Consider the following 18199-nt stretch of genomic DNA (forward strand, 5'->3'; position numbering starts at 1 on the left):
CCACTACTTTGTTATTACCGTGGAATAAGGACACTTCTGTTCGTTGTCACTGCTTTTGTCAGGTGAGGGCCCGTCGCCGAGACCCGAAGCACGGCGTTAGCCGTTTGCTAGCTCTGCCTCCCTTCACTTGGGTTTGAAGAATTAGCTAAGTTTCAGTCGAACTCTGCTAGCCTAGCTAGCTAACCTGGCTAACAGTGTTTGTTTATGTTTTATCAACCCTGCGATCATCATCGTAATTTCTAAAGAAAAGAAGTGTATATAACTTGAGCCACCCTCTACCAACGCGAGCATTATTACCATCCAACTTCGCAGTTGTTGGCGAGGCGAGCAAACTGGCTTAGCAGCATTACGGTTTCATGATAGCTGCCTCCTAGAGATAATGTTCTCATGTGATTTTACTTGTGTGTCATGTTCTAAATCAGCTCTCCAGGCCTGCTGATCGTGTCCGTGACTGACATTAGCTGATCCAGTGCAAGCATGAAGCTCTATAGTCTCAGTATCCTTTACAAAGGAGCGACCAAGGCGAATCTCCTCAAATCAGCCTATGACCTCTCCTCGTTCAGCTTCTTCCAGCGCTCCAGGTGGGTGTGACTGTGACCGACCAGACGACCACCACCCTTTTGGGCTTTCCCCTCTTACTTAAAATGTTACTCCATAATGTGCAGGCATACCACATAATACTTATACTATAGCAGTGTCGTAGGTCATTGCTGTCTAGTGTTTTTTTGGGTTTCCCCTTTTTTAAAACATCTCCCCCTGCTCTTCAATACCCATCCTACCCACCCACACAAACAAAACGAACACCCAATACATAGAAAAATAACCTTTTTCATTTTAAGGACCCCCCAGTTTGATGTGCCCCCCATTTAATATCCCCCCCTCCTCTGGGACCCCAATCTGAATTGTAAAATCCTCAGTGTTAACTGTGAGAGTGTACAAAAAATGGACCGTAAGTCTCGTACACCCATGATGTGGAACCAAATGAACCCGTAAAGGGTCCGTAAAGGGTCCATTTGGTTCCCAACATTGACTTAAACCCTATTGTCCCCGCTGTTTTCGCTCTGCACCAAATATAGTAATAACCTTACCTGCAACATTTAATAACAATACGCTAATACATGAATAACCTTAATGTTTTTTTTATATAGAGTTAATAACCTTAATGTGGTTGCATTTAACTTTAAAGTTATGTTGTGTATTAACACCCATCATATCCGTTTCTTGATTGTGTTAATGCAGTGTCCAGGAGTTCATGACCTTCACCAGTGCCTTGATTGTTGAGCGGTCATCACAGGGAAGTCGTGCTTCTGTCAAAGAACAAGGTATGGGGGAGCATATACAGTATGCGCCAATACATTTTACATAAACATAAATAATTCAAAGTATGATGGATGTTATCCTTACTGAAGTTCATGCCCTGCTTGACTCATATTGATCATCATCGAGTATCAATGACTCGATTAACCATGTAAGCTCTATTACTATTTTATACTTTGTCACACAACGGTCTGATGTGAAAATAGGTGATATAAAAGCTCACAATTGTGATGCGTTGTGATATTTTAAGATTTTTTTTTAATCGTTTTTGAAACTTTTAAGCTTGGGATTAAATTGATCGATTAGCTTTTACACCCCTAATTGCTTCTCCTTCCTTCAGAGTATCTGTGTCACGTGTACGTGAGAAACGACAGTCTAGGTGCTGTGGTAATAGCAGATAGTGAGTACCCACAGAGAGTCTGCTTCACATTGCTAGAAAAGGTGGGTAAATGGCTGTGAATAAATATTCAAAAATGTTACATTGTAGCACGATGAATTGAAATAATAAAATAAAAAAATTAGCATTTAGAAAAGTGCACAACCAACTTGTTTCAGCACCTTAACACATTGATTGCCTAGAACGAGTTAACTCGTTTTTACTCGTTTTTAAAATCATCACTTGATTGCCTAGATCGAGTTAACTCGTTTTTAAGATTTTTTTTTAATTTTTTTAAATTTTTTAATTTTTTAATTTTTGTATTTGACCCAAAGACCAAGGAGATATTAGTCGAAGATCTAGACTCCGATGAATTGAAATAATAAAATAAAAAATTTAGCATTTAGAAAAGTGCACAACCAACTTGTTTCAGCACCTTAAGTGCCATAGAATGAGGACTGAAATGGGTATAAATGGCAAAACGCACACCAAGCTTATACTGAAACGGTGCAACCAACATGCTAATGCTTTCACTAGGATAGCATTACCTATATATATGATAGGCTCACAGAGCTGCTACATATTATTTACCATAATCCAAACAATAAAGATGACTTCTTTATTAGAATGATTTAAATAATTTATCATATTTGTTGTCATTTAACCTTGATTGATGCCCACTTCTTCAGGTATTAGATGAGTTCTCCAGGCAGGTGGAGAGCATAGATTGGCCTTCTGGGAATCCAGAGACCATCAACTACAAGGCTTTGGATATTCATCTAGCTAAATACCAGGTATTTATGTTTATAAGCTGTTTAGCTATTGGCCGAGGGGTGGGGGTGGTGTAGCTGACGTGTGGATAAGGTCTATGAAGAGTTATTAAACTATTACATGTTGTATGTTTGCAGAGTAGCTTCTGGTGTTTAGAGGACTCAAGACAATTTCTGCTAATTTTGCTCAATGTCACAAATATGTTGCTCTGATCCACATTAAAAACTTGTAGTAACGAGTTTACTTTATTGAATGATTGTTTGCTTCCAGAACCCCAGGGAGGCAGATGCCATGACCAAAGTGCAGGCTGAGCTGGATGAGACCAAGATCATTCTTGTGAGTCATCAACTTATGACATTTCATAACGGTGAGCTAATAACGGCACCCCATCTAGTTCAATTAAAGACTTAAATATGTATTTCTTTGGTAGCATAACACGATGGAAAGTCTACTGGAACGAGGGGAGAAACTGGATGATCTCGTGGCAAAATCAGAACACCTGGGAAACCAGTCCAAAGCCTTTTATAAGACTGTAAGTACTGACCTCAGCTGACCAACAGGGCTTTTCCACTGCACCGTAGGATGGTTCTAAGAATGTCTAGTAACTATTGCAGTTGCATTTCCATTTGTGCACAGAGCAGTTGAATTTTCGTGTTGGTTTCCTAACAGTGCTCAACGCAGCCAAAGCGTGTCTGTGGGAGGGCTTAATGACGCAGGTATTCAGTGATTATATTTTTGGCCCTGCTTTGGGAAAACACTAATGATATGTGTGTCAATGCACAAAAGGCTGCTGCAGATACATGCCTGGTTATATATATTATTGCTGAACAATTGAAGAGAGACCATAAGGCAATTCCAAGTCCACAACTATTCCGAAAAGACTACAGTCAGTATCACTTCACTATCATTTGCATGTTATCACATGATTATAGTAAGTGGCACAGGCTCTCGCCAGACACATTTTTTATATTTTGTGTAAAATACAGCACTAGGTTTCCAAGTTTGAATGTAATTATTAATTAAAAAGGGTTGCATCAGCTAAAATATAACATTGACATAAGTTACAACTTACAACAATCTTACACGTATTCCATAGTGGGTGTTAAGTCCTCCATAAAATAGTGATGATAGGGATAACTTGGGAGTATGTAATGGAGCGGTTATACCGGTGGTTTTGCATTGGCACAACTTTGCAGTGCTTTCTCCGTGATAGATTACACCCCTTAGAAAATATATGATGACAGATTTATACTCGTGCTTTCATTGTCCACGAGTGGAAAGAGTGTAGATTACTGACATGCTGTCAGAGACAATAGGCTCTGTGGCTAACTGTAGTTCCAGTTTTGAGAAGGTGGCATACATGTTTGCTGTTCCAGTAAATTTTCCCATAGCTTCCTTTGATTGACTTGGCAGCAGATTTGAACTGGAAACACGTAAAGGTGTCATGTTTCTGGTTCAAATCTGTTGCAGAGCCAATCAAATGAAGGTATAGGTATGCCACCTTCTCAAAACTGGAACTATAGTTATGCACTCAGCCTATTGCAAACATTCCACACAATACATATTTTTTTCTAATATATCCTTACATGAGACACAGTTATTGAGCATGACAGTTTGTTGCCTACAAAAAAACATAAAAACAAAAACAAACAGTGATTGACAACTCAACACGTACACGCCATATACACAGACATTATCCACAACTTTCAACAACAATAATACATAATAAAGCGTCTTGAAATCCGACATGTAGAGTTGCAGAGAGAACATGCTAGATTTGAAAATAACATATTTGGGGTATTTTTGGGTAATGAGTTAACCACGTGAACTTTAGCTTCCCTATTCTGGGGTGAACGTTCTCAGAAAATTGCAGATCTACAAGCGCACATGTCACCACGCAATGCGTTATGAGCTTGTAGATCGGCTATTTTCGGCAAAGAGATTTGGTGTAGAAGGGGAAAAAGAGCCCTGGATTATATGTATTCAATTCGTAATCAGGACATGCAATACAAATCATCAATACCAGGAGTAATAAAAGGTATATTTACAGACCTCAGACTTCACTGTATATTGCGCTGTAATAGGGTGGTTTTAATTTTATGTTATACGCCCAACCCTGTCACTTGAAAATAAAATCACGAGAGGCATCAACACTTTTCAGTTTTTGTTAAGGCATAGTGTGTGTATGGATCAAGACCAATTTTTCTCTCTCCCCATCTCTTCATTGTTTGTGCTTGACCCATGTCCCTACACTTTCACCCCCCACACAGGCACGAAAGCAGAACTCATGTTGTGAGATCATGTGATGCTGCTGCCTAGTCCTCACGGACATGCCTCTCTCTGCCTTTCTGCTCTTCCTGCAACTCCCATCATGCACCAGCCACCAACTCTCAGCACAAAGGGACAGAATGGATACTGTCCACACCCAGGACAGAGTGCCAGGCCGAGGCAAGAAGGAGGATTCTGACTGATGGGGGTTGAAGGACTGATGGGGTTTGGTCAGGGGGGATGATTTTATTTTAAACTCTCTTAAGGGTAAACATCTTTGTGGTGTTTTCAATACCAGCCGAGGACATAACGGTGTGATCTTGTGTATTGGTGGTGTGATGTAAAAAATGTTTTCAAACTTTCATCTGTATTCAGATTGTATGAAATTCTCTCTCAGCGCATTACTTTAAGGCAACCTTGACAATCTGTAATTGTCTCCATTAATTGTCACTACTAGGGAGTTAAATCCCTCGCAGCAGGAGGGACTTTTCTGTTTCTTGTTCTGCCCACTAGATGGCCCTGTTTATTTGTGCCTGGACCAGGGATTTAGGTTATTATTTTCAAATGGCCTCAATGTTGACAACTGTTAATGCAGGCCAAGACAGCAGAGACTGTTGTTATGTGGTAGGCCCACGGAAACATCCAATGCATTGTACAGCCCCCCCCCCCTCTTCTTTCCATATTTGCTTTGTTTGAAGTTGCACCGTTTTCTTGCACCCCCCTCATTGTCTTAAGTGAAGTCTTGAAAACATTCCCAGTTGAAATGACTGTGTTATTGACGGATGTGATGGATGGTGGAATTTGTTAACAGTATTTTAGATTTGACCTGTAATTAAGTGGAGAACTAAGTGTTGAAATGCAACACATACACTTGCTAGTTCTCTAGAGAAAGCCTTATAGCAGTACAGCATACAGCACATGCAATACAAAGTCCTCTGTTTCTACACTCCTTACAGTAGCCCTACTTAAACTTTTGGTTGCCATCCTTTTATTTGTGATCCTAATGGCAAATCTGCTCCCTGACCAGCTGCCTTATATAACAGATGGGCTCACAGTCTCTCCTTCCATTGTTGTACAGGTTATGAACTGATTCTGTGCTATTTGAGCAGGTTGTAGTTGAATGACAGCGGTATTCTTTGCATAGCAAAAACTATGATGAAAACAGGTAATAGACTTTTGCTGTTTGAGCCTGTGTGGCTTACAAAAAACTGCTCTACCTGTAGATCAGTGCTTTTTGTCAAGCGACACTTATCGTATTACGGAAATTAGATTAAGCTTTAAGCACTTGGAAGTGCTTTTTGGTGAATCTCATCTTTGAAAGTATAGAAGTCGTTTTGGTTTGGGAGCATGTCTGTGTTCCCTCAATCCCAGCTCTAACCCTAAAAGGACCCTGGAAACATAGGACCGTAGGAACAGGGATGATCCCTTTGGTTTGACATGTTCCCAATGCTTGTAGCCAACTGTCAATGTATGCCTTTGGTACTCTTGATTTTACACATCTATCCACTTAGTTTCTGTAGTGTGACTCTGTGTATGACTTTTGCTTGTGTACAGTATTTGTATAACTGCAGTGATGTTTGTGAGACTGTGATTGTGTGTGAAGACTTGCTTTTTACTGCTTTTACAGTATAAACGTTCTGTGCAATAGCTCTGCAGACTGTCGATGGCTTCTCGTTGGACGAGCAAACATTTCTCAAAATGGATAAATCGTATTTCCCTTGTATATACTTACAAACAAATCTCCTATGTGAAATATATCCAAGGGTGACTGTGAACAATTTGTAAAAGGATTGGTTTTCTTCTTTATAAGATTTTCTTTTTTAAATGGGCTTATTTTCGACACATTTGTGGAGTAAAGCAGTTTTGCTGTGGATTTTTGTGAGATCTACATAAATAAGACTGTGCTGCAATTTATTGTCCAGATAGCTTAAGCACATTTAAAGCAAACATTAAAAAGTATGAATATATGCTACTTTGATTTGGACTCTTCTGTTGCTAAAATAAATTGTTTACAGTAGGTGACGATCCTATTCTTGTTTTAAGTGTTACAGTGTTACTGAGAATCAAGTACAGACTCAGAGCTCAACCTTAATGTTTTTAAGATAAGACAAGACAGGCATTCTGTCCAGAACGGTTCCCTTGCAGAAGCTGAGTTAAAACCCTCTGGTGTCTGGCATTTTGTTTTAAAATACAAAATGACAACCATGACCTTTTTGGTCCTGGGTGGTATGGTCGACTTAACAGGTTTAAAACTGGCCAGGGGCACTATCAGAATGTATAGCTACCAATGTATCTGTTACTATACTGTATGTGTAGGTCTATGTTTATTGTGTGGGGCAACACACTATAGTATAGTACTTGGGCAACTTTGGGTTTTTACTTTTTAAGTGAGCCATGTTATTTTTCAGTTTCTGTTGTTGGTTCTCATGGCTGCCATGGGAGATCCAACTGTTCGAGACCGTACTGAATAACTGCTAGCTTGCGTAACCTCGTCAGACTAGGATTTAGGTCTTAAGATGTTCAGGTCAGCGGACGCATAGATATAGAAACCTAGATACCTCATTGGCCTCTGCAGTTCATTGGAGCGACCTGCTTGGTATGTGGCCGCCGTATTTCCGGGGGGCACGGGCACTGGCCAATCACAGCACGTTGACTACTGGCCAATCACAGCGTGTTGACTATTGGCCATTCACAGCGCTCACAGCGCGTTGACTACTGGCCAATCACAGTGCGTCTTTTCCGGGACTTGTCAGTGCAATGGTTCTCAACCAGTGGTCCGGGAACCACCAGTGGTCCTTGAGGGGGTTCCAGGTGGTCCCCAGCTAAATGATGGAGAGTTGATAACCAAATGGACCCTTATAGATCTTTAAATCTTCAATATAACATTTCACACTCTCAAGAGTCAAATTGTTAAACATCTGCATTACTTACTATACAGGTACACAATTAGAGAACGTAAATAATTGTTATTTTGACAGCATCTTATCTTATCGAACGATAACATATTCTAAGTTTGGGTGAGAGACGCTAAAGCTCATCAAACGGTGTTCCGTGACTCAAATGCTGAATAAATAATGGACCTTGATATGAAAAAGGTTGAAAACCACTGTTCTAATGCATTAATGTCCATTGAAGCAGACGGTCTCTCCACAATTAAAATCATCACAACTCCCTGAAATTTCAACCTATTTTCAAGCGGTTAAGTTTGTCACAAATGCGAGACATGGAGTTATGGATCCAATAGGCGTAGGCCTATATTTGATTACATCTGAATTGCATATTTTCATACCAAAATACTTTCAAGTAACAGTAATAGTCACAAAATATTTTGTCTCCGTTCACTGACAGACTATATGAAATATGCTGGCCACATTGCAGAATTGCCTTTATCCAACATCCTTAATGTTAGCTATTCAGGTCAGAACAGAGCTATCAACTTTGAAAGACTGAAATAATTGTTCTTGTGAATTTTCTCTGACAAAAACAGCAACTACAAATGAAATGTCTGTGTTCCATATTTTAATGGCACTGAAAGCATAACATATAACACAAATACTCCAAGACAGCCAAAAGCATACAATTCCAAAGTCACAGAGCAGAATATCATAATGGTAATAATGATAAAATAATACCAAAAGCATATAATTCCAAAGTCACAGAGCAGAATATCATAATGGTAATAATGATAAAATAATACCAAAAGCATATAATTCCAAAGTCACAGAGCGGTAGATTATAATGATAATAAAATGTAGTACCAGGCCTGGAATTTCAGGTAAGGCCCAATAATATAGAGCAATCATTGCTACTGTTTGTTCAGTAACAGAGGTCTCCCATCTCTCCAGCTCTTTAGAAAAAGAAAATACATGTTCAGGTTGGAATGCCAATGTTATCCATTCTGGACAACAGAGCCCACTAGGATCCATTCATAAGCTTCAATTTCATAGCATTCCAGTTCCAATTGTGTCTGCTCACTCATACATTGAGACAGAGACTGTCTTTTTACAAGTATGCATGCATGCATGCACTGCACTGGACAGAACACAACAGACTGACTACAGTAACCAGTCCCTAACAGTTTAAATCAAAATAGATTTAAAAGGAAAACATACCCGTACACAACATCATATTGTACAATTCAATAGACCACATAGGCACACATCAATTCCTTACCCCCAAATTAAATCAGTGTGGCGTAGTTTAACTTAAGTTTGGCGATCTTTCAAAGTCCATGGTCCAAAGTAAAATAAGCTTCTTTTTGCCAGCCACTGTTCACAGAGGGGGCACAACGTAGCGGAATCAGGCGTTTGATCTAAGAAAGAGTTGTTGATCAAAACAAACTCAGAGCAGATATAAGAGGGGAGGTTTCCAAGGATGGTTCACAGGGTCACAGCAATTCCATCAAATACAACATAAAACAATGATTTTAAGTTGTTTAAAAAACATATAAGGGTTAAGGATGGATGATTCAGTTTAACAACTTGGACCCCAGCATGCCTATACTGGGGGGAACATTTTCCAAAAAATAGCATATATAAAAGCTCAAAACCACAGAGCCTGTATTTTTGGCAAAGAGATTTGTTGGAGATGGGGAAAAATCGTTCCATGTACAGTTGTAACTCAGGTCAGATAATTTAGTGTTTAAGTGGTTAAATACATAGTATAACCAGCAAAATGAAAGAAAAAGAAACTGATGTCTATAAACCATAAAGAAGCACACTGAGGCAGTGTGGACAGGGCATCAAGGCATATATATTTTTTGAGGGCATAAGGCGGCCCCTGTAAAATTCCTGCCCTGTAGACTATAGTGCAAATTAAAGCAACATCCTTGGGATGCTGTTCTCAGATGAACAGAAACAGAAGTGGTTAGACAAACATCTCCTTAACATAGTTCACGCCTACATTCTCAATGAGACATTTGAGATAGGGGCCACAAATAAGCAAATAAGGATGCTGACATCAGAGCAATGGTTACAGTGCTGCACGGGAATGATGTGTTCAGCATCAAGCCTGGTCCTACAGCTCATTCAAAAACAAAAGTGCAAATCCACTACACAAACTGAAGGCAGCAAATGTTGTGCACAGATGGACCACAATGGAAACAAGCCCCTGGGGCTTTTTAATGCCAACCTTTTAGCATAACTTTTGACTGTACTACTTGTACTGTTAACAATATTGTTAATAAACTATTCAAACAAACCAAAATACAGTACAGTCAAATAACTAATAATTAAATAACTAAAAACCCTTGAAGAGTATTGTTTTGCACAGCTTCTGCCGTGTGTTGCCACGCTGTAATTGTAGGGTCTGCAGTTTGGCGATGTGGTGCAGCCTCAAATTGTAAAAACAGTCGACAACTAATGATAATAACATAAAGTGGTGGTTGTCGATACCAAACTGTGTATTGACAATGTGCTCCCCAAGCAGAAACACATCTTCCAACCCAATCTCAGTCCGGACAATGTGATGGAGCTGGGATACTGGGCACTGGAACTGCCGAATGACACGCTCAGCACATCTGACCACCTTCACTGTACCTGCAGAGGGAATCATCAGGCCACCCATATTCTTTAAAGCAAGAAGGTGATAGTTCTGCTCCAAAGAAGTGGGTACTGCATTTGAAACCAGGCTCGCACGGCACACAGGACAGGACAGCTTTCTGAGTATCTTCCTGACCACAAACCCTGAGATGTAGACAAGTGCATTGTCTACGAGACCTCCAAAGCGGGTTGGCAGATAGCTGTGGTCTGACAGAATAGCTGGGATGTTGGTGAAGGGCGATGGATGAGATTCAAGTGACATCTCCATAGCTGCAAGGGTTTGGGTCTGATCCTGGGCTGTGACGTTCCCTGCTGAGCTGGGGTCGACACCACACCGGACCATCAGACGGCGGAAGATACCTTGGAACTGGCCTGCAGTTGGGTTGTTATTCCAGCCCCCTAAAAAAAAGAAAGGGGGAGAAAGAAAACACAGATGCATACAACAGTTATTACTTATGTAATAATTTGAGATATCATTTCTGACATACTTAGTTGAAAAGACAAAATATAAGAAAAAATGAGAAAGCCCTACCTGATGCCCTGATCGAACAAAAGAGAAGCTCCAGGTGGTCCTGGCTGAATCTGTAGGTGCAGATATATCTCTGCACCTGAAGCAGCTCTGGAACCATGAGCATAAGGGTGTCGATGTTTATGATGAACCCCATGACTGACAGGCACCTTCAAAATGAAATGAGTCATTAATATGATCACGCCAAAACAAGACACCTCAAGAGAGCACCAAGTAATTTTGTTCACTCAAAGTTGGAAATTGACATGTCCACATATATCCATCAGATGTGACACAACACAGGTCTGTGACAATGCATGGTGCCAGTAATAGAAATCTGATAAATAAAGTGTACTGCAAAATTACTGGGTGCTACTCCAGAGTACATAGTACAAGTCTTTGAAATAAATAAATCAACTGTGGGATGCTGAACCAACAAGAAACATTATTAAAACAGAACTGGGAAAGCTTGAATATATGAACATGACATACATACCTGTATGAACTGAAAATCACTTAACAGGACAGAAATCCAAGAGAAACAAAACCGCAGACGGTGAATAGATTGGAACAAGAGAACAGAGCACCATGTGAACCCGATGAAGAACAAGAGAACAGAGCACCAGGTGAACTCGATGGGGAACAAGAGAACAGATCACCAGGTGAACCTGATGGGGAACAAGAAAACAGAGCATCATGTGAACTTATATCATGCCCTTTTAAACTTCACCATGTGAACAGAAGCTAAACTATTTTAAACACCTCTTTGATCGGTGAAGGGGTATGCCTTCTTTGGTACACAGACTGGTCAGGTAGCTCCTGGCTCTCAATAGAAACTCCAGAGTTTGTGACCAATTCAATGTACCCAGGGGAGCTTTGAATCCCTTGGCACGGGGATTACGGCTATTCATGACATCGAAGAGCCTGTCAATGATCTAAAAAATATTTAAATAAACATGTTGAATGTGTAAAGTATGGTAATAATGTAAATATGAGGGGAGTTGGTATCCTTCCCAAAAATGCAATATTATAGAACAATGTTTGCATGTAGTACTACCTCAATGAATTCAGATGTTGCTTCACAGTATGTAAACTGTGAATAGCCGAGATCCCTCAGTGTCCGGAGAGCAACTGCAACTGAGCGACTCAGGGTCTGTGCAGCCAGGGACACCTTCATCTTCTGTGAGTCGAAGAACACGTGCTTTTGAGTCACTCTGTTGGCAGCATGCAGTCCATCTTTTTCTTGCACACTGTTCAGATGATGAACGTATGTCCAGTTCACCTGACCAGTGGAGCTGGTGATGGGACTGTACGCCTGCAACATGTTCCGTGACAGTTTCAGCATGTGGCACGCATCCATCACCACAAAAACCCTCTCTCCACTATTAGATGGATGTGGAAAAAAGGTTTTTAGAGGCTGAAGAGGGTTTCCCTTGAGGTCACAGCCCAGTTTGTTGCACATGCTCACATTCGAGGCATGTCCATCCATCGTGACACTGACGACTCTGATGTTACGTGAATAAAGTTGTTCTATTGCATGTACGAGGAGATGTTTCTGTGTGTCTGGTGACAGGGTCTTCGTCAGATAATATGCTATTGGATTCTTCCAATGGCCTTGTAGGCCGACTACCATGAACACAAGAGCCTCGGTTGCAACATCTGTCTCGTTGAGACCATCCCCCATGTCAACAAAGCCGCACATGCCCTGGGTATGTGGCGTGTACTGTACATGTTTCTTAATGGACATGGCATCTAACATGAGTGTCACACGTCCATATTTGTCCGGGTCTTCCTCACATCGTCTTTGCAACATGTCCAACATCATGAGGTTGAGGCCTGGTTTTGCATCTACAGAAGTCATCCACCTTTGTGAAATGAATACAGAAAAGAGATTAAAAAGAAAAGTCACTTAATGCATTTGAACCAGGATTGTTAATAAGCAAGGATTGCAATCAAACAACACTAAGAAATTAAAGAATACCGTTGTAATGTATGTGGATGGGGGAGCTTCAAATGTAGAGTGTTTCTCAGGTAGTTGTAAGCTTTTGGACCGTGTATGTGGAGAGTGAGGGCAAACTCTCTCTGGTCCTTTGTGAACTCATTGCCTTGCTTTGACAAGAGAGCCATCGGCACATCTGAAATTCAGTTAGCACAAACTAATTAGGAAGTCCCCTTGAAATGATAACTAACTCTAACAGGTCTAATAAAATCTGACCAGAAGATATACATTTTTATTTTACCTGAGTAGAACTCAAGCCTCTCTTTCAGTTCTTCATTAATGAGGTTCTTCTCCCTTAGATCCTCCAGGAGATTTGTCACCTTCTTCTTTGCGCTCTGTTCTCTTACCTTGGCGTTCCTCAGCTCTCGCTTCAGCCTCGTCACTGTAGCCAAGGCTTCTCTAAGTTTGGCCTTTAGACCATCTAGATCAGGCAACGCATAGGAGTGATGCTAGTAGGAAGGACGAAAATGTTGTGAGTGATGTTCATATGACATCACTGTCAATTTACAGTTGTTGGCGCCTAGCTAATACAATGTACGAGCAGTCAAATGACATACATCACCGTCTCAATCACAACATTATGGTTTGAAAGAGTGTGTGTGTTAAGGGATGCATATTCAACTACAGCATGTTTGACTGTGTGAACAAATATGAGTGCGTCTGAAAACAGTGACAGAGGTTTTTATATGACTGTGACCTTGATGGTCACAGCTGCATTGGATATAGCCACAACAAATACTCACAGGTGGATGAGTTTTAGTCTTTTTGGAACGCTGAGGACCATGCACTGACTTGGAACGCTGAGGAACATGCACTGACTTGGAACACTGAGGACCATGCACTGACGGGCTCAACGCAACGGAGTGATCCTAGTAGGAAGAGGGACAAAAATGTTGTACGTGATGTTCATATGACATCACTCTCAATTTGGTGCCTAGCTAATACAATGTACGAACAGTCAGGTGACCTACATCACTCGTCTCAATCCCGGCGATGACAGCATCATGGTTTGAGAGAGAGTGTGTCTCTTGGGAACGCTGAGGACCATGCACTGACAGGCTCAACGCATAGGAGTGATCCTAGTAGGTAGAAGGACAAAAATGTTGTACGTGATGTTCATATGACATCACTCTCAATTTGGTGCCTAGCTAATACAATGTACGAACAGTCAGATGACCTACATCACTCGTCTCAATCCCGGCGATGACAGCATCATGGTTTGAGAGAGAGTGTGTCTCTTGGGAACGCTGAGGACCATGCACTGACAGGCTCAACGCATAGGAGTGATCCTAGTAGGTAGAAGGACAAAAATGTTGTACGTGATGTTCATATGACATCACTCTCAATTTGGTGCCTAGCTAATACAATGTACGAACAGTCAGATGACCTACATCACTCGTCTCAATCCCGGCGATGACAGCATCATGGTTTGAGAGAGAGTGTGTCTCTTGGGAACGCTGAGGACCATGCACTGACAGGCTCTCTTCAGCTTTCCTTGAGGTTTGTGTGGTCCTAGTTTTCACTGCCTAAAATTTAAGAAACATGACTTAAAAACAGTTCAGAAAGAAGTAATAAATCAAACTGTTCAGCAGTGTGATATTGACTAGCCATCACATGCTTACATAATACATACACATATTAATCATGGACATCTATGAATGCTTATAGCCTAATGATACACTTACTCTTTGACGAGGAGTTGGGAAGCTGAAAACAGATGGTATAGTCCCATCTCTAAGCAGGACAATCGGACCTGTCCTGTCAAAGTCCTCCGGCTTGAAGTGTTCACTGCAGAGCACGGAGTCAGCAGTGGCAGAAAAACCACCTTTCCTTGGCAGAGAAACTTCCCATTGCCTCCTCAATGTTTTCTCACTGGGGAACCTTCAAAGAGTGAGAGAAGTTACCAGGACATGAAAATAAGTGTCTACAGTCTACACAACAACATATCCACCACTTAAACCCTGTGTATGTCGTTTACTGAGTCCCCAAGGGGTCTATGCAAGGTCCCCTACTTTTTCCCTTCTAGTCTACACTAACCATTTTTGCTGAAAATAGCCCATCTACAAGCTCACAACGTCCCAACTACCTTATAGATCTGCTATTTTTGCAGAATGTTCACCCCAGTACAAGGATGCTTGGGTCCATGTAATTAGGAAACTGACATATTTATAATATTGTTATTAGGGTTTTGTGTACCAACACCAATAACTGATTTCATGCCCTCGCCCCCCCCTACTGTTTACTGTATATACTGTACAAGCCTAGCTTGCCAAAATAAATTACCCCCCAATGTATTTCTGTAAATATATTTTTACTGCTACTAGTGTTGATGATGTCTTGTATATTATTGCATGTCTTTAAATGTCTTGATTGAATTGAATACACAGTACCTAAATGGAAACATGCCCTCAGGGCTTTTTGTGTTATCCTTTTAGCACCATTGTATAATCGTACCACTGTACTACCGTATTTGCAAACTGATAATGAAATATTACATCAATCAATCCAAAAGAAAAAAAAAAACAGTTTAAAAAATGCACGTGGAAACTGATTATGGACAATTTAGTTGAACCAGTATGTATCTAAAGTATCAGCTTTCATAAGCTTGCAAGTCGACAATAGTATAAAAACATGATATAATGGCCAAATACAACCAAAATACGATTGTTTAATCTTACCTGTGAAAAGTGATTCCCCGCGATCTATTTTCCAAATTGCGTCTGTTTGTGCAGCTCCAAGCTTCACACGAACGAACCATGTCTCTGGAAACTGTTTTACATTTGTAAAAGCCAATTTATTTGCATTTCACAAATACGACTGTGGCGTTTGCCAAGTTCCAACTAGTTGCTGCGCACAGCTGCTGCCTTTTAAGGGTTAAGAACTGGGTTAAGAAAAGACGCGCCCCCACCTTCCTCTGATTGGCCTACCGAACGCCCCCTTCTGTGACGCACACGGAAGTTTCCAGTTTGTCCCCCAGAAACATAGAGGAAGCGGAAGTGCGTCCGAGATGCCGATGCTTCAGAGCCAGATGAGGCGTCTACCTTTATATGTCTATGAGCGGACGTGTCTCCTCCAAAAAGGATGCTATGATCTCCCACCATGCAACACCACATCCTTGACAACCAACATGGGCCATTCCCCTTGTCCTCAACCGTTTTCCAGGAGAAAGTCTGGATTGAATTTCTACAGATCTTAGAATTTTGTTTTTGTTTAACTTTTTTATTGCCATTCATATTCATTGACAGTATTTCACATTGCAGAACATTATACAATTATACAAAGTATACATTTTTCAAATAAAAAAACAACAAACAGAAAACAGTACATTGAAGAAAATATAAATACATAAATAAATAGACAAAACAAAAATATTCAGCTACTGATATCCATCTATTTTTAAAGGTAATTGGGCTGTAATTGTAATTGGGCTGTCATGTTCCATCTTGTATATCTGCTTAACTTTTTGTAACCACAGATCAATTGAGGGCTAGGCTTCATCCAATTAATTATAATACTTTTTCTTGCAACCATCAACAGAACATGCATTATGTTGCACTGGTCATTAGTAAACAATTGTTCTTGTGTAATATCCAATAAAGTCGACAGTGGCTTCATGAGAATATCCATTTTGAAGATTTTGTCCAGTTCTACTTTGAAGTTTTTCCAATACATCTGTATTTTCGGGCATTAGTATGGTCACCAATCATGTCACAGTGTCTCAAGCATTTGTTAGTGGAATTGTCTTTAAATGTTAATGGACAGGGCAGGCTGTCAGAGGGTATAACCTGGCTCCGCCAGATGCAAAAAGCTTGCTTCACACACATTTGTTTCACAGCGGAACCTGGCTACTCAATACCGCCCCCATCTGGCGGAGTCAAGTTGGTCAGAGGGGTCCCAAAGAACCTCATTTTAGCCTTCCAATCAAATTCTTTCCATAATTGGCTCTGTAATCCTCTATGACAGTTAGAACATATATTTTCCCAGACATCATCCTCTACAACAGTATTCAACTCCATTTCCCATTGTCTCTTGATATGAAGAGTGTTGTCCGACATGTCTAACCTTAACTTTTTATATTTATGGGACACTTGTTTTTTTGTTGACATCGGGTATTAAGAGAGTTCGATGAAATGGAGCACAGTATGTAACTTTCCTCTTCTACACTGGATTTGAACCCGGTTTCCTGCGCAAGTGCTGACATTTCTACCATAGAGCTGGCCTGCTTGCTCTGGGAATAAATTGAATCTTGACCATCAGGTCAAAATTTGTGTCAGATCCTGTGTCTAGGTGAGACATGACCTTTGACACAATGTCAATGTCTCAATGAAGAGCAGGCAGACAAAATACAACTCCAATTGTATAAGCTATATTGTATTAACATACTCTATCATACAGATTGGACAAAAATTAAATTGTATTCATAAAAAAAGAAAAGTTACATAGTGAGGCTTTAAGTGTTATTGTTATGGTTATAGTTAGTAATTAGGATGAAAAAAAGATACAGGTATGGGTAGAGAACAAGTTCAGAAAAGTAGTAAAAACAGTAACAATATAATATAAAAGACTGTATAAAGATGACTTAACATCCGACATGGCCTTCTACTCCTGGGCTGGTCAAGTGTACATAGTGCAGGGGTGGTTGGCATTTTTTACTGACTTCGATAAAGTGAGTGAAGGGCCACACATTGGACTATTGAATTGAAACACATAGTGCTGAATTATGTTAAAACTGAATGAATTTGATAGACACGACACACTACTTTACAATAGGGTCAACTATAAAAAATGTAATATAAATCAGCTGTACTGCATCAATCACATTATCAAACATATTCCCTATTTTGCGCGGTGTCTTAATTTATTTCAGAATTTTTAGCTGTTTTATGCCAGAGGTTTTTCATTGAGAAAAAAAAGTACTCAGGAGCCGAGATACAGAATTTTTAAGTTTTAAGTTAACAAGGAAGTGGATGGGAGTCTAAATCTTCAACAAATCATATCTCCTTGGTCTTTGGGCCAAATAAAAAAATAATAATATGCGTTCTTGGCACTCAAGTGATGGATTCAAAAGAACGCAAAGAACGCATATATGCGTTCTTGGCACTCAATGTGTTAAGGCTTATGAATCTTATAAGGATTGCAAAAATAGCCGATCTACAAGTTCTCAACGTGTCGCTGTTGTGAACGCACAAACGTGCTATTTTCACTATTTTAAAATGTTTTTCAAAATAATAAAAAATGCCTAAGAAGATTAGTCATAATGCATAAGACATAGACTAACATAGACCTATATTATGTCTGGATAAACTCCAGTCCCACATCAAGTACACATACACATACTTCTATTCTGCGTAGATTGGTGCTGGATTCTAAATGTGTTTTGCTTTCTTCCAGAAGGATAACAAAGTGGCTGCCTTGCACAG

At 40.2% G+C, this 18199-nt stretch overlaps 1 protein-coding gene across 1 annotated transcript; it reads left to right on the forward strand.

Moving 5' to 3' along the window:
• The first annotated feature begins 440 nt into the window (after positions 1-440).
• LOC308088349 (synaptobrevin homolog YKT6) lies at positions 441-6716 on the forward strand. The gene is made up of 7 exons (XM_080432764.1): positions 441-581; positions 1240-1322; positions 1658-1758; positions 2383-2487; positions 2735-2800; positions 2895-2996; positions 4735-6716. Exons 1-7 carry the CDS (start codon positions 478-480, stop codon positions 4768-4770), a joined length of 597 nt encoding a protein of 198 aa, XP_080288890.1. The 5' UTR covers positions 441-477; the 3' UTR covers positions 4771-6716.
• Positions 6717-18199: the final 11483 nt, after the last annotated feature.

Source organism: Gymnoscopelus braueri (genome assembly GCF_963280865.1).
Source record: "Gymnoscopelus braueri genome assembly, chromosome: 7".
Lineage (NCBI taxonomy): Eukaryota > Metazoa > Chordata > Actinopteri > Myctophiformes > Myctophidae > Gymnoscopelus > Gymnoscopelus braueri.

What these genes read in the sequence shown, in the direction of transcription:
- LOC308088349 (XM_080432764.1), top strand. Translation starts at nt 478, where the DNA reads ATGAAGCTCTATAGTCTCAGTATCCTTTACAAAGGAGCGACCAAGGCG. An exon ending in TTCATCTAGCTAAATACCAG is followed by an intron (nt 2,488 to 2,734) that starts GTATTTATGTTT and finishes GTTTGCTTCCAG; the next exon opens with AACCCCAGGGAGGCAGATGC. An exon ending in CCAAAGCCTTTTATAAGACT is followed by an intron (nt 2,997 to 4,734) that starts GTAAGTACTGAC and finishes CCCCCCACACAG; the next exon opens with GCACGAAAGCAGAACTCATG.